At 40.3% G+C, this 13,895-nt stretch overlaps 2 protein-coding genes across 3 annotated transcripts; one reads left to right on the plus strand and one right to left on the minus strand.

Moving 5' to 3' along the window:
- Positions 1 to 1,345: 1,345 nt before the first annotated feature.
- On the plus strand, positions 1,346 to 6,558 carry gzf1 (GDNF-inducible zinc finger protein 1). Its single transcript, XM_034076408.2, has 8 exons — positions 1,346 to 1,436; positions 2,013 to 3,016; positions 3,705 to 3,888; positions 3,983 to 4,152; positions 4,235 to 4,329; positions 4,460 to 4,627; positions 4,754 to 4,911; positions 5,313 to 6,558. The coding sequence occupies exons 2-8, from the start codon at positions 2,028 to 2,030 to the stop codon at positions 6,033 to 6,035; spliced, it is 2,487 nt and encodes an 828-aa protein (XP_033932299.1). The 5' UTR covers positions 1,346 to 1,436; positions 2,013 to 2,027; the 3' UTR covers positions 6,036 to 6,558.
- Positions 6,559 to 6,906: 348 nt separating this feature from the next.
- Positions 6,907 to 13,329, minus strand: napbb (N-ethylmaleimide-sensitive factor attachment protein, beta b). Of its 2 annotated transcripts, XM_034076359.1 has the most exons (11): positions 13,091 to 13,329; positions 11,404 to 11,483; positions 11,042 to 11,158; positions 10,547 to 10,593; positions 10,142 to 10,219; positions 9,981 to 10,036; positions 9,151 to 9,235; positions 8,958 to 9,062; positions 8,818 to 8,886; positions 8,668 to 8,718; positions 6,907 to 8,095 (listed from the first exon to the last, which is right to left on the minus strand). In XM_034076359.1, exons 1-11 carry the CDS (start codon positions 13,189 to 13,191, stop codon positions 7,994 to 7,996), a joined length of 891 nt encoding a protein of 296 aa, XP_033932250.1. In that variant the 5' UTR covers positions 13,192 to 13,329; the 3' UTR covers positions 6,907 to 7,993. The 2 variants fall into 2 exon arrangements, with proteins under 2 accessions (XP_033932250.1, XP_033932251.1); XM_034076360.1 differs by lacking the exons at positions 10,547 to 10,593; positions 13,091 to 13,329 and having other exon boundaries at positions 11,404 to 11,477.
- Positions 13,330 to 13,895: the final 566 nt, after the last annotated feature.

The raw sequence follows: 13,895 nt of genomic DNA on the forward strand, positions 1-13,895 counted from the left end.
GTGATAATTTACGCCATTAATATCTATGCAAATGCTTATGATTCCCATGAGCAGTTACAGATCATTACATCTAGAGATTGTGTGCACTTTTTATATAAAGATAAACCAGGAAGGAGCAGTTCTATGAGAAATGTCACCTTAAAAATGTGTGTTGTGAGTGGCAGAAGAGTGATGTAAAATAATAAAAGCCAGGCGAACACTGCGTTCCAGGTCAGAGCTTGAAGTCTGCACAGCTTCGGTCCAGAGAGCAGCATGAGTCACCGGAACTGAGCAGATTGCTAGCTTGCAGAATTCATTAAGACAAATGTAAGGTATATGGATTTCCTCTGGAAGAAAGGAAAAAACCTTGGCAGCTGCAGAACAGCACCCTAGTGAATCCTCAAGTAGCTTTCCATATAGGCCTACCTTTGGAATGACAGCATGCTTTGTGCAATTCTCTATATGATGTATGGTGGTCTGGATATCAAATAATAGGTTTAAACCCTTCAATGTGTTGGCCAATGTGGTATTGTTTTTGGAACCATTCGCATACAGCCAAAACAGACTATCACAGCTCTTTAATGGCAATAGGCAAATACATTTTTAGCAGCTAATTTAATACTTAACAAGAGGGTCTGCCCGGTGACAATATCGGCTAGAATGAGAATAGCCAGTGTGGAAACTGATAATGTTGAACAACATGAAAATGTTGCTGTTAAAGATGCAGGCTCAAGTGTTTTTAAATTCAACACTAGTTGATAGTCTATCCAGTCATTTTCATCTGTGCAATGGCGCCCCAGTGTGGGAACAAGGCAGTAATGCAATAAAAACTGCTCATTTTTTGGTGTCACAGTTACGGTAATGTCATTACTCTAGTAAATCACTCTTTAAAATAACATTAATGCTACAGTTGCTATATATTGGTACCCCGTTCAACGTTTTCACAAGATAGGGGCTAACATTTAGCTTGGACAAAAACGTGAAGCAGGGTTTTGCCTCAAATAAAATGCTATTTACAGCAGCAACAGTAGCAAATGAAGTGCAACAGATTATTGCTCAACGCCTGTTCAAAATATAGTGGAACGGAAAAAGTTGGATTATAATAAAGGAAAAGCAAATACATTATGAATTATTATCTAACGTTAGATGAACTAGCTTAACAGTAGAGCCTCAAAATGAAACGTTTGAACAAATGTCAGAGGTGCTACGTTTCAGGCGATAACATTGTGGACTTTTTGTCAACAAACCTGAACAAATGATCCAGGGACAGCAGTTGTGTCTGGGAACTCAAACTTTAAACACGACCATAAATGAATCACTGATCCCGAGTCAGCCAAATCGACACCGGATGTCAGTAAGTAAAAGGAAAAGTTCCGTTTTCAGGAGCGATTTTCTACAGGAAATACCTTCCGCCGTAGAGAGCATTTGTGAAGGGCTGCCATTTTAGCGACCTTACGGTAAGAAAACTTGCTTCGTGTTGTTGTGTGGTTAGCTGGCTGCCACACGTTCACACAAGCCCTGTGTTCAGTGTTCTCTGTGTTGAACTAGTGTTATTGCAAAACCGCTTCAATTTGTTTCGGGATGACATTTAACGTTAGCTAACCTAGCTATGCTACTGTTAGCATGAACTGAACCTAACCCACTGAACATTATCGTGAACAAATAAAGAATATATACCAACTCTCGCTCGTGTGTTTTTTAAATGGCAGTAAGAATTTAGATATTAAGGGTTGAAGGTGTATCTTTCTTTACATTCGCCATATGTTAGCAAGGTTCGTCATTTCAATTTGCGTAATATTAGCTTCCTTTTTGCATTTGATAAACAATGTATTTACAGCTAATTATAATTATCTAACTTGAACGCAACGTTCACTGTTCTGAAGGTAGCCTCAGTAAATATGTTAAACAAAAAATGCAAACGGACATGGTCCCATCGCTGAAAACATGTACATGTGTGTGTACACAAATGAATTGAAACACATTCTGTTTAGCATTATAAGTCACCATTCCCCCTTTTCTGTTTGTTTTTTCAGAAGCACAATAAAAAGATGGTCCTCAAAGTGGTCCAGCTCACATCTAAGTCCCACCATGAGAACATCCTGTCCTCTCTGCATCAGCTGAGGCTGCAGGGACAGCTGAGTGACGTCACCGTGCAGGTAGACTACCAGGGAGAAGTGCAGGAGTTCCAGGCCCATCAGGTGATGCTGGCAGCATCCAGCGGCTACTTCAGGGACATCCTCCTCTCTCAGGATGCTACCAGAGACAAAGTATTACTCTCCAATATGCACTCCAATGATTTCTCAAAGTTTTTGGAATTTGTGTACACTGGTAAAGTTGAAGTTGTCAGAGATAAGATTGGTGATGTTCAAGCAACAGCACAGTTTTTGGACTGTGAAGATTTGTCAGAGATATGTGGTGAGGCCATGAGTGCTGGAATCCTACAAAAACCTACAAAGAAAACTGAATCTGAGGATGTTGGTAAAGGTGATTTACATGACGCTAAGAATAAAAAAGGGACCAAGGGGAAGAAGCAGCTTAAACGTGTACTTCTCAAGCGGCGGCTCTCTCCTCAGAGCTCTGACAAAGTAGTACTTTCAAAAAGATTAAAGGCAAAGAATGCAGTGAAGAGTGATCAGAGACACATAAAAAAACTAAAACTGAGGCTGACTGGTCGTAAAATCCTTCCGAGGCATTTAAATACCAAAAAAGTGGCTAGCATCAACAATGAAAACCAAGTTACAGATGAAGACACAGTGGAGAATGAAGACAGGACTGAAGCTGAGGCTCAGGCAGAGGATGGGGACAAATCATCTTTGGGAATGCCAGCTTCTGATGTAGATGATTGGGAATGTGAGGGATATGTACAGAGTAGTGATCGTGAGGAGTCCTTGTTATCTCTGGGAGAAGAGGAGGATGATGAAGAGGATGAGGAAGGACAATCCAAGGAGACATCCAAAAGAACTTCCAAGGCCCAGTTCCAGTGTAACAAGTGCCAGCGGACGTTCCATTATGAGAGAAGCTACTTAAAGCACATCAGGTAGGAAAAATTAGCTAGGTATAGTAAATTGATTTATTCCATAGATACCCCAAAGCTTCTGAAAATAATCTTCTATATCGAATTTGGCCAGGCTTCCAGTATGAATTCCAGAGCACACAGCTGTTTGCAAGCTAACAAGCTAATGTACACATTTGTGTGTGTTTCTTGTTGGTATTCTAGCATTATTTGATTGTTTTAGTATGCCTTAAATAGCCTGGTCATATTGCAAAAAAATGTAAATGTACAAAAAATGGGATATAGCTAAGAAATAAGATACAAAATACTGAAATGTGTCCTTACACAAATTACGAAAATGGTAGATAATATTGCATGAAGGAAGTTATTATAACAATTATGTTGTTTGCCAGCTCCCCTGTTGGAGACAGCGCTGTGCAATCACAACCCTACAATCATTATTTTTTTTCACTTGTAGTACTTAAAAGATTTAGGTCAATCGAGAATGATGCAAAAGCACTTTCAATAGTAACGCTTATTTGAAGCTAATGCACTTTCAGGTTTCTTGCTTTATTGCACTTCTTTTACATTGCGTTGGATAAAAGCATCAGCTAAATGAAATGTTACGTAATGTAATGAATTGATCTTATACGGCAAATTGTCCTCAAAAGTTTAAAGCTGTCAGATGATCATCAATGCCATTTGATGATATATTTCGGTTATTGCTCTCCAGTACGTATCATGGAGTAAAAGCAGATGTCATCTATCGCTGTGAGACCTGCCAGCAAACCTTTGCTAACCGTAGCAATCTGAAGATCCACGAAAAGCACGTCCACAGTAGCGAGAGGCTGTTCACCTGCGACTCCTGCGGGAAGACCTTCAAAAGGAAGAAAGATGTTGTCCGCCATACAAGACAGGTGATGATTTATAGTAACTACATACAAGAACGAGAGTCCAATATAACGTCCCCTGATTTGATCATATGTGTCTTTCATTCCCTCTGCTTTTCAGGTACATGAACGTAACACTATGAGACATGTCTGCACTGACTGTGGGAAGGCTCTCAGCTCCAAAACTGCCCTGTTGTTGCATGAGAGGACACACACAGGGGCCAAGCCTTTTGAGTGCAGCGACTGCGGGGCCAGATTTACCCAGAACTCTGCACTCAAGATGCACCGCAGGTACGGAGCTCCTTAAAGATGCTAAAAGGCGCCATATTGTTACTAAAAGTTGAGCTAAATGTTCTTGTTTTCTTACATGTAGGACTCACACAGGAGAAAAGCCATTTGCATGTGATGAGTGTGAGTCCAGGTTCACTCAGAAACACATGTTGGCCTATCATAAGCGATCACACACGGGTAAGAAACTATTGAGACCGTCATCTTTAACCCTGCCTCTGTCTTCTAAAGTGAGCCTGCAACCATAAAGACAAGGCTATCTTCACGTATCAGATCATAACTGAATAGATTGTTCTTTTCCTCTTGTTAGGAGAGAAGCCCTTCATGTGTGAGGCCTGCGGGAAGAGCTTTGCATCTAAAGAATACCTGAGGCACCACTCAAACATCCACACTGGGTCCAAGCCATACAAGTGCGAGCAGTGTGGCCGAGGCTTCGCTCAGAGGAATTCCCTACACCAGCATCTGAAGATACATACAGGTAATTGGATATATCGCTGACCTCTGTTTTTCTTGTTAATTCGTAGGCATAATACTGAAACCAGTTTGACTGTTGTCTACTGATTACAAACTTTATATATTCTCTGGCATCTCTGTTTATTCCTAGGTGAGCGTCCCTACAGCTGTAAAGACTGTGACAAGCACTTCACCCAGCTCAATGCCCTCCAGAGGCACCAGCGTATCCACACAGGAGAGAAGCCATACATGTGTGGTCTCTGTCGGCGCACCTTTACAGACAAGTCCACCCTCCGTAGGCACACTATGGTGAGCACCGTTTATCTTACTGTAGCAACAATTATTCCATAGGGTAATTTTGAACTGTATAGTGGCGCAGGAATAAGTCCTAAAACCTGGAAATTAGTAACCACCATAACATGCTTTTGCCAAGATTTAGTTTTCTGCCATATTCTGAAATCCAATCAGAAAATCCTATTGCTTTTTGTCTAGGGAGCCCTTGTAAATCTTTCATGTCGGCCCAGTGTTGATCTAACTTGTACTGTGGCAGAATTAATTTACCCTTGATGAAAAGGGAGGATATTGGTAAAGAAATACTTAACCATTTGTATTTGAATCACTCACCCTGTGCTTCCTTGAAATGTAAAAGTGTCCACGCATGCCTCCACGGTAAACGATGTGAAAATAACATAAGCTTGTCAAACTTCCAGATTCATGACTCTTCCGCTCCGTGGAAAACCTACCTTGTGGTTCTGGAGGGAAATGTGGAGGATAAGAAACCAAAATCTCCGACTAAGGGAAAGACTGAAAAAGCAGGAGCAAAGGAGAAAAGGAGCACCGCTAAAAGAAATAATGTTGCTGCTGCTGCTTCTGAGAACACTCACACGGACTCCTTTGAGATGTCTTCTGAGCCTGTGACCCTCCCACCTGAGTGGACCGGCCATGGGGCCATCGCTCTGGTCAGCCACGGGGCCCTCGGCGGGATCACCGTCATCCACACAGAGATGCCCCCTGGGACCCAGATCCAGCCCATCGTAACCACTGACAGCACGGGGGCCAGCATCATTTCCATAGATGGATCAGGCATCCCTTTCTCCATACCATTGTCCATTGCTCACAGTCTGCCCATGTACTCTGAAGCCTCCATGTCTCTGTCTACATCCACTGTTGTTTCTGACGGCTCGTTCACGTCAGAGATCCAAACCATTCCTACGTCATCTGTCCTGGAAGCCGCGGTCTCACAGACCATTTTAGCTCCAGTTTTAGAAACGAAGGCCACGTCCCAGGCGGATATTTCTCAGCCTGATCTCCTGACCGTGGTAATCGGTAATGGTGTTTGCCCAAATGAACTAACAGCTGCTGTCAGTGTCCAAGGTGATGGAACGCAGAGGACAGCAGACTTAGACGATCCCTTAGCTCAAGATGCTGTGTAGGAAATGCTTTTTAATATATAGAATTTGATCTGGGTGGGATGAATTTAAAATCACCCTTTAAATGGTATTTCACGTTTGGAATTAGCTGTGTGAGTGTGTGTTCTGACCATGTGGTGTTTCATCATTACTGTCATCTCAAAGTCCTTTGTTTCATTAACAGACCAGGGTGTCTTCAGTGTTAGTCGCACTCTAAAATGTGAGGGTATTTATCAAGAAAAAATTACAATCATGTTTCAGGAATAAAATCTAAATATGACTAAGAAATTAGTTTAATCATAAAATAATATTGTACATATTTCATCAATTATAGAGTCAAACGTGGCATAAATCCTACTGCTGAGGATTTGTTATGGTGTGAATGTAAATGAATTGTGTGAATCCTTCACTTTTCTTTCTTTAGAACCATGTACACATTACCACAGCTGTGTTTCAAACAGCATGACATCCTTTATCCGGCGACACCCAATAATGAAAGTTGTTCTTTTTTTCTTAAAATAAAGAAAAATACCTCTGAAATTTGCAATTTTCCTTCAGGCTGTTTAATTGTAAGTGACTCCTATTCAAATGCATGGCAAGGAAATGTAATTAATTGTATTTTTTGTAGGGAAATGCACACTAACCATTATACAGAAATCAAATCACGGTTATGTAAGGACATGGCGCATAAGGTCAGAACTGAACTAACATAAAGATGAATAGTTCAGTTAAGGTATTTTGTACTGCTGAAAAAATGCAGTTACTGGGATAATCCTTGAACTGGCAAATAAAATGTTAAGCCTTACGACAAAAAGAATTGTTGAAAAACTATAAACGCTTCGAAGTGAATTACATTGCTGGTTAAAAAGTAAGGTCAAAGGCAGGAGAACACAGCTGGGATTATAATATCTTTATTATTGTCCATTCGTACTAGCATACAGATCATATCCAAGGTCCATTGCCACTCCGTGTGGAAGAAGCTGGATGCGGAGGGCGACTCGACCCTTTAGTAAAAACTTTGGTCTGGCTCACACTAGAGAATGTAACACGAGGCTAATCTATACACAATGACATGCTTTAGCAACTGGCCGTTTGGAAGGGGCACTGCAGTAGTAAACCCTCGAGGACAAGTTCACATCACAACACAGCGTGAGATGAGTAATGACGCACACAACCCCTAATATTACTGCCCCTGGAAATAAGGAGGAAAGGTTTCCACGTCAGTGCTATTCATTCAAAAATACATTCTTCCACAGGCAAACGAGAAACCACAGCTTACAGATTCAAACATTCAGAGTACATGAAGAAATCGAAAGTAATATTAAAAGAAGCAGAAGTAATTTCAGTATGCACGTGTGTTAGGGAAAGAATCAGTGATTAGATCAAAATGTTTAACAGTCTACCCTTGGTCTTCCTCGAGAAGAGTCGCTCCATGTGGTAATAAATTGGAAGACAAAATCACTTTCTATGTGGCTGGAATTCCTAACAACACATTGACCTACTCCAACAAATACAAAATAAATATAATAGTACATTCTTGATAACTGAACATTTAAATAATCGTTTTTAAATATAACAAACTACATTTAAAAAAAAAAGCTGCTTCTGACTAGGAGACAATAATTGTACAAAACATGCAGTGCTTTTGTCAATACTAACATCAGTTTCAATACAAAGTACCACTCACACACCACCCCCCCCCTCCCCCAGGACAGATTCCAGCAGAAAAAGGGTATGCAGCAATCCTCTAGACAGAGTTGAGGGCGGAGGATTTACAGTCTGACTAGATTCAGATACGCTCGTAAGGAAAGCAAGGATAGTACTCGGACGGTGAGCAGTGGAATATTCAAAGTCGTCTTCAGATTCTATACGCAGTGAGGTGAGTGAAAGTGTGTGTGTATTGTGTGTGTGTCTGTGTGTAAGCATGCATGCATGATGGATTTGTCCCTCTGTGCTGCATTTTTACACCCCAGATTCTTTCTTCATTTTAAATCCCCTTCATCGCCCTGGATGGTCTTTTTGATGCGCAGTAGGAGGGTTGTGTGCCACTGGTCCAGACGTGAGATGGAGTCAAAATCTTTTATCTGCATGGGGGGGGAGCACAGGAATAAGATTATTTCCCAAATGAGGATTACAATAGAAAATTCTGCTTACTTAGTTGACCCTCACTAAGGACATTTTCGGCTGTATTAAGGCATTTTGTCAGGGGTGTGAGTTTTTTTCTCCAAATGTTGTAAGTCCTATAATAACAAATAATCAGTGAAATTCAAAGAAGTACATTAATTTATATACAGTTTATATATTTTATGGTAGTTTTTTACTCTACTATTTTAGGATTTAGTGAGACACAAGGGTTCATTTGTAATGCTTTACTGGTTCAAATTCAAATTTCTCCCAACATCTGCCATGTAAGACTGCTTTATGTAATATATTTTCACTTTCTAAAATGAAGTTTTAAAACTTGTTTTCAGTTATATATGGACGCCCTCCACCAGTCTGTAGGACGTCCATATCAACAGACGGAGTGGATACCTGAGATAAAGCTTTCAACTTTCTTGAACACACAGGGGACCCAGGACAACTACAGCAGCTGAACAAAGGGATTTCCTGTGCTCTCCAAAAGTTTCAAAACTTTGTTAGGTTATACAAGACTTACTGCCTCTGTGAAAGCTTCACTGTTCTGTTCCTCATGAGCCTCAAGAAGTTTCTGTTAAGACAAAGAAATGTAGGTTACTCATAGAAACTGAAGAGACTAAGAAGGAAAAGTAAGCTAACAGAACCCTCAGGGTTTTTAGTATCGAGTTACCTTCAGCAGTTTGCATTCTCGAGAGTCTGAGAAAGCGGGGAACATCTCCTCGTATTTTTCAATAGCAATCTGTGGAGACAGTCTGTTAAACCAACTGACAGTCCAAAATCTGACACTGACCCGCAGCGGTATAAACTAACCTTAGCGTTGAGCTCATCGACGATGAAATGACAGAGGGAAGCTTTGAAGAAATACTCTTTGGCGCTGTATTTCAGCAGTGGGTTATCCATCGTGTTCGCTCCAACCTAAATACATCCAAAACTGTTTTAGAAATGTCAACATTACCAAATCAGTTTGGGCTGAGGAAGTATAACAAGTACAAGAAGGGCTCACCTGCTCGTAGATCTCAATAGCCCTCTGGTACTGCTCTATCTGGGCGCAGTAAGCCCCCACCTTCAGCAGACACTTGTTGGCAGAGCTATGGAAAAGTGCAAAAGGTACACAAAACATTTAATACAACACGAAATATGAGAGCTATACATCTGGAGTATGAATCAATTGATCCATTCATGTGACTAGTTTGCAGTTCAAAAGCATGGTACATTAGAATGGAAAATGGTGATGGTTAACAGTAGAAGATGACACAGGTAACAATAACTTTGATTATCCACTGTAAATGTCAAACAGCCATCGTTAACTTTATTATCAACAGATAAGTTTAGAAAGCACGGCAATCCTTTATAAGCTCAGTGGGATTTTTTGTAGCATTCAGTATTCTGATCTGAAATCCATACATAACCTGGTAAATGTTGCTTGTTTATCATCGCAGCAAACTAATGTCATTCTGCAGACAGGCCCTTTTTCAGTGCTACTGCTGTATTTCATCATGCCAGAGCAGAGTGAACACTGGTGTAAATAATAATGATATGCTTGTTAAGGTAATAAGAGACATTTGTGCCTTCCATGCAATGATTCAAAATGTGAAAATGCTCACAGAGAGAGAGATATAGAGATAGACATACAGTATAAGCTATCCAGCAGAAGGTTTGTTAAACTAATTTACTAAAATAATCTAAAGTGAAATTGTTATTGTTTTAAACATTCTAAGCCTAATGAGTTTTATCCTAATATCATGGTGTTGAAAGTAAGAGTGCTACTATTAGGGTAATGATCCGTTTAAGAGATTGCAGAGCTGGAAAAAGACATGCAGTATTTTACATTACCTGTTGGATTCTTCCCCTTTGTAGTAGTCTGCTGCTTGTTCATAATGTGCAATAGCCTTTAAATAAAATAAAAACATGTTACACAAATACTGTTGTGTGTTCCTCAAACAAATATGGTGGTCGAATCCCTACTGTATAACATCTCATTGTGTGATTCTTACCTTTTCAATATCCACCAGTTCAGACTCGTAGATCTCTGCGATATTGATGTGGTGTTTGGCTGCGATGGTGAATCTTCCCTGGAGGAGAAGAAGATAAGTCATTACTAACTGGATCTATCCAGAGTCAATGTGTTGCATTACATTCTCAGTGCAGAGAGGCGAGGTCAAGCAAGGTTTAAGCTTTTGAAATAAATCCTTGCTAAAGGGAATGCTAAGTAGGCAATTTGGTCCAGGTAGCAAGCTAAATGATGTGATGTTAGATCTACAGTAATACTGGGAATCCACGAAGAGTAGACGTCATCATTTAACATTTCTCAGCTATACAATAAGTACAATGACACAGCCAGTTTCTGGATCAGAACATAGATGGACACTTTCTATATGAATCTTACCCTATGACCTTACCATGTCTGTGTATATTTCGATGGCAGCATTTAAACACTTGATTGCCTCTTTTAGCAGCATGGGCAAGAGGAGGGAACAGTTAGACATCATGTTAGTTTTGTTCAAACCTAACATTGTGCACAGCACCTGTTATGCTGTGCTAGGATCAAATGAATATGAGGTGTAATACAAAACAAAACCACAACCTAGACCTACAGTATGGCTTAATCTATACTTGGAAGACGATTGATTGAGGCCAGAGAGTACAAAGAGCCCTATAACTCAACTAATTGGAAACTCCATAACAAGGGTAATAACTCACATATTATAATTCATTCAATGAATTATAATATGTGTAAAAAAGTTAAATCGGTCTCGTTATAAAATATAGGTTCATAGCTTGAAACTAAAGTAAATCATTAATTACTTTAACAGTGCAAATATTGATGTCTACAATTTCAGGCACTAAAATGTAAGTTGTGATTTTGGACCTAATGAGTTACCACATGTTCTCACCATTGGGGTCAGACTTCTTGAAAGCATTTCCTGCATCAATGAAGCTGGTGGCACAGTCGTGTTTGTTCTGCAGTTGCATGTGGAGACGTGCGGCTTTGCAAAATGCATTTCCAGCAGCTGAAGACAAAAGAAAAGAGGACAGAGACTTTCACATACACACATACTTTCTACTTTGCATTGAGCCCACACTTTAATTTATGTACATAATTCTACTGTTCTTTCTTTTTTCACTTGTGGCACCTTTACAAGTGCTGTGCTTGCAGTTATAGTGCCAAAAGATCAGCACATAATCCTACAGCTTCTGAACTTTTTTTTAATTGATATGGTGGATTTTTCTTTAGTAAAAAAACAGCTCATCGCACCGCTCCAGTTCTTGGCCATCTTGAACATGTTTGCTGCTCTGCAGTACATCTCGCATGCTTCTTCCACCTTCTGAGGTCCTCTAGACAAGAAAGTAAAACAAAAGAAAACAGATGTACACAGTTTAATATAGTTCACAAATGCATGGCAATGGCATACTCTGGCTAAAACAAATACCCAGTTTGACTTTCATATTAAAGTTATATCGAATAAACTTTCTTAATGGCACCATAGGGTGATGAACTGTAGAACGTGGTGCATTGCTCAGGGTGTTGCCATGCTAAGACTGGTGTACTGACTTATGTAAATCCTCCACACAAACATTATAGATTTCCCTCCCACCATGACAGAAAGTGGACCCCTGGGAGTTCCCTGGAGTTGTAATAATACGCTGGCCATTCAATCATGGCAGAGGATAACGTCACCCCACAGACTTAACAGCATAAAGCCTGCAAAAAGTTATCACACAAGAGAACTGCCGACAAGTAACATCTGGGGGTTACCTTTGACCAAGCTTTGAACAAAAACCCTGAGTCACAAGAGAACATTAACTGCTGGCTTTGTTAATTTGAGGTCTATGTAAACAAAGCCTTCTTGTCTCTATGACATTGTAAAATATATAATGCAATTATTAGATTTATATGAAACCATATAAATCATCTCCCCAAGGTCATTGATGAATAATAGGTTTCTGACAGGAGTGTCTGTTACTCTGTAATGACAACAGATAGGGAAGCGAGAATCACATCACCTTTTTAATGAACGATTGAAGGTCAAATTAATAACAAGGGAAAGTACTTGAATTGCTACATTTGTGTTTAAGGTTTGCATCACCATAAGACCTTGGGTCTATGTGTGTTGGGTATAAATAGGACATTTTCAAAGCAGTGATCAAGGCATATGTCATTACAGTATAAACACAGGTGTCATCGATACAAAAATAATGAGGGTCCCGTTCTATTTAGTGTATCACAGTCATGCCAGTGAGCAGCATACACAACCCCAGGGCACCGGCACAACTACATGGAACATGGCCAAATCTAATGCTATTACTTACACCTTACACCTGTGTTTACCCTGCAACGTGCGTAAAAATGGCTGCTATGCAAAGGGATTTTTCTGGTGTCATTGAGTGCACTGAGTAAGTAACTATTCAAATCGAACCGTATAAATACTGTTGTATTACAAGCTATAGATCTTCGGCCATTACCTCAGGTATTACGACGTTAGGCTTTCAAGGCGCGTATGTTAAGCTTTTCCACAGAAGTGGTGTAGCTCTATATCAAAATCAATTCCAGTATACAATTACATGTAATCATAAAGAAATCAACTGCTAAGACAATTTAACAATATTGACATGTACCTTGTACACTACAGAGACTGTGTGAAGGTAGAAAATACAGTCAAAGCAGATATCCTAGTCCTAGCCAAAACAGCCTGCTGCGTAGCTTCCAAGCTAACGCTAGGTTCAGCAGAGATGCCTTGTTTACAATGATACTGACAGCTAACCTAGCTCACTGACATACAGGAACCGATTCACTGAATGTCAGGTGTCGTCACACTGGTTTAATATCTAACTAAACCTTTACAATGTATTGCTAATATTAATATCCAGCACCAGCTAAATGTATGTCTACATTAAGGTCGGCTGCGTGCCAACTGTTTGTTCTTTGGTGCAGTGCTGCTTACCCTCCAAACATCCCTCCCAAAAAAGAGCCAGAGGTCTTGCATTTCTTGTCAGCGTCGGCCATTAGCTGAATCGCTTCCTTCTCCTTTCCAGAATTGTCCATTGTTGCTTTATTCGTAACACACTTATAGTGAGGCAGAAAAACCCCGCAGAAGATTCCGCTGTGTACAGTGAGGATTACAGTCGATGGGTTTATTCAGCGTAGGCGTGCACCTGCCGACGTTAGTGGTTTAGCAGAGCACCGTGGTATCGCGGGAGTTTGAGTGTTTTACGTGACATATATCGGCTTCAAGGGGGAAAAACTACAATTCCCACGTAAGCATGATTCGCCACAATATATTTGACGTTTATTTGTAATAGTAATTAAATTGTACACACTATTCATAAAGATTAATTTTCCTCTCCGTAAAGATAAAGTACAATATCTTATCGTCTGAAAATACCTTGGTAAACAACATCACCACCGACCAGTGTACGTTTTGTTTATTTACAGGAGAGGACGCTAAAGCATCACAACTCTGCACCTAGTGATGGTGAGATGAAGCTTTATGAAGCTTTCCGCAAAAGGGTTCATCTCATGAGGCTTCATCATGGACTTCATTTGAACACAAGCTCGCCTGTTGGTCAAAGTGTGTAAAACAGGCATATTTGACATCACAGTGGAGTGGACACGTGTATTTTTTCCGCATCGCTCTAATCGCTCAAATTTCACCGCGGCTGTCAGCTGTGTTTACTTTATTCAAACAAGATGCGCTGGAGAGGGGCGGGGCGTAAATCCTATCGGAATCGGATCGATCAGGCTAAACT

The sequence above is a fragment of the Pseudochaenichthys georgianus genome, chromosome 24, assembly GCF_902827115.2.
Source record: "Pseudochaenichthys georgianus chromosome 24, fPseGeo1.2, whole genome shotgun sequence".
Lineage (NCBI taxonomy): Eukaryota > Metazoa > Chordata > Actinopteri > Perciformes > Channichthyidae > Pseudochaenichthys > Pseudochaenichthys georgianus.

What these genes read in the sequence shown, in the direction of transcription:
- gzf1 (XM_034076408.2), top strand. Translation starts at nt 2,028, where the DNA reads ATGGTCCTCAAAGTGGTCCAGCTCACATCTAAGTCCCACCATGAGAAC. An exon ending in AGCTACTTAAAGCACATCAG is followed by an intron (nt 3,017 to 3,704) that starts GTAGGAAAAATT and finishes ATTGCTCTCCAG; the next exon opens with TACGTATCATGGAGTAAAAG. An exon ending in TTGTCCGCCATACAAGACAG is followed by an intron (nt 3,889 to 3,982) that starts GTGATGATTTAT and finishes TCTGCTTTTCAG; the next exon opens with GTACATGAACGTAACACTAT.
- napbb (XM_034076359.1), bottom strand. Translation starts at nt 13,191, where the DNA reads ATGGACAATTCTGGAAAGGAGAAGGAAGCGATTCAGCTAATGGCCGAC. An exon ending in TTGGGAGGGATGTTTGGAGG is followed by an intron (nt 11,484 to 13,090) that starts GTAAGCAGCACT and finishes TTTCTTGTCTAG; the next exon opens with AGGACCTCAGAAGGTGGAAG. An exon ending in AAAGGGGAAGAATCCAACAG is followed by an intron (nt 9,236 to 9,980) that starts GTAATGTAAAAT and finishes ACTTTTCCATAG; the next exon opens with CTCTGCCAACAAGTGTCTGC.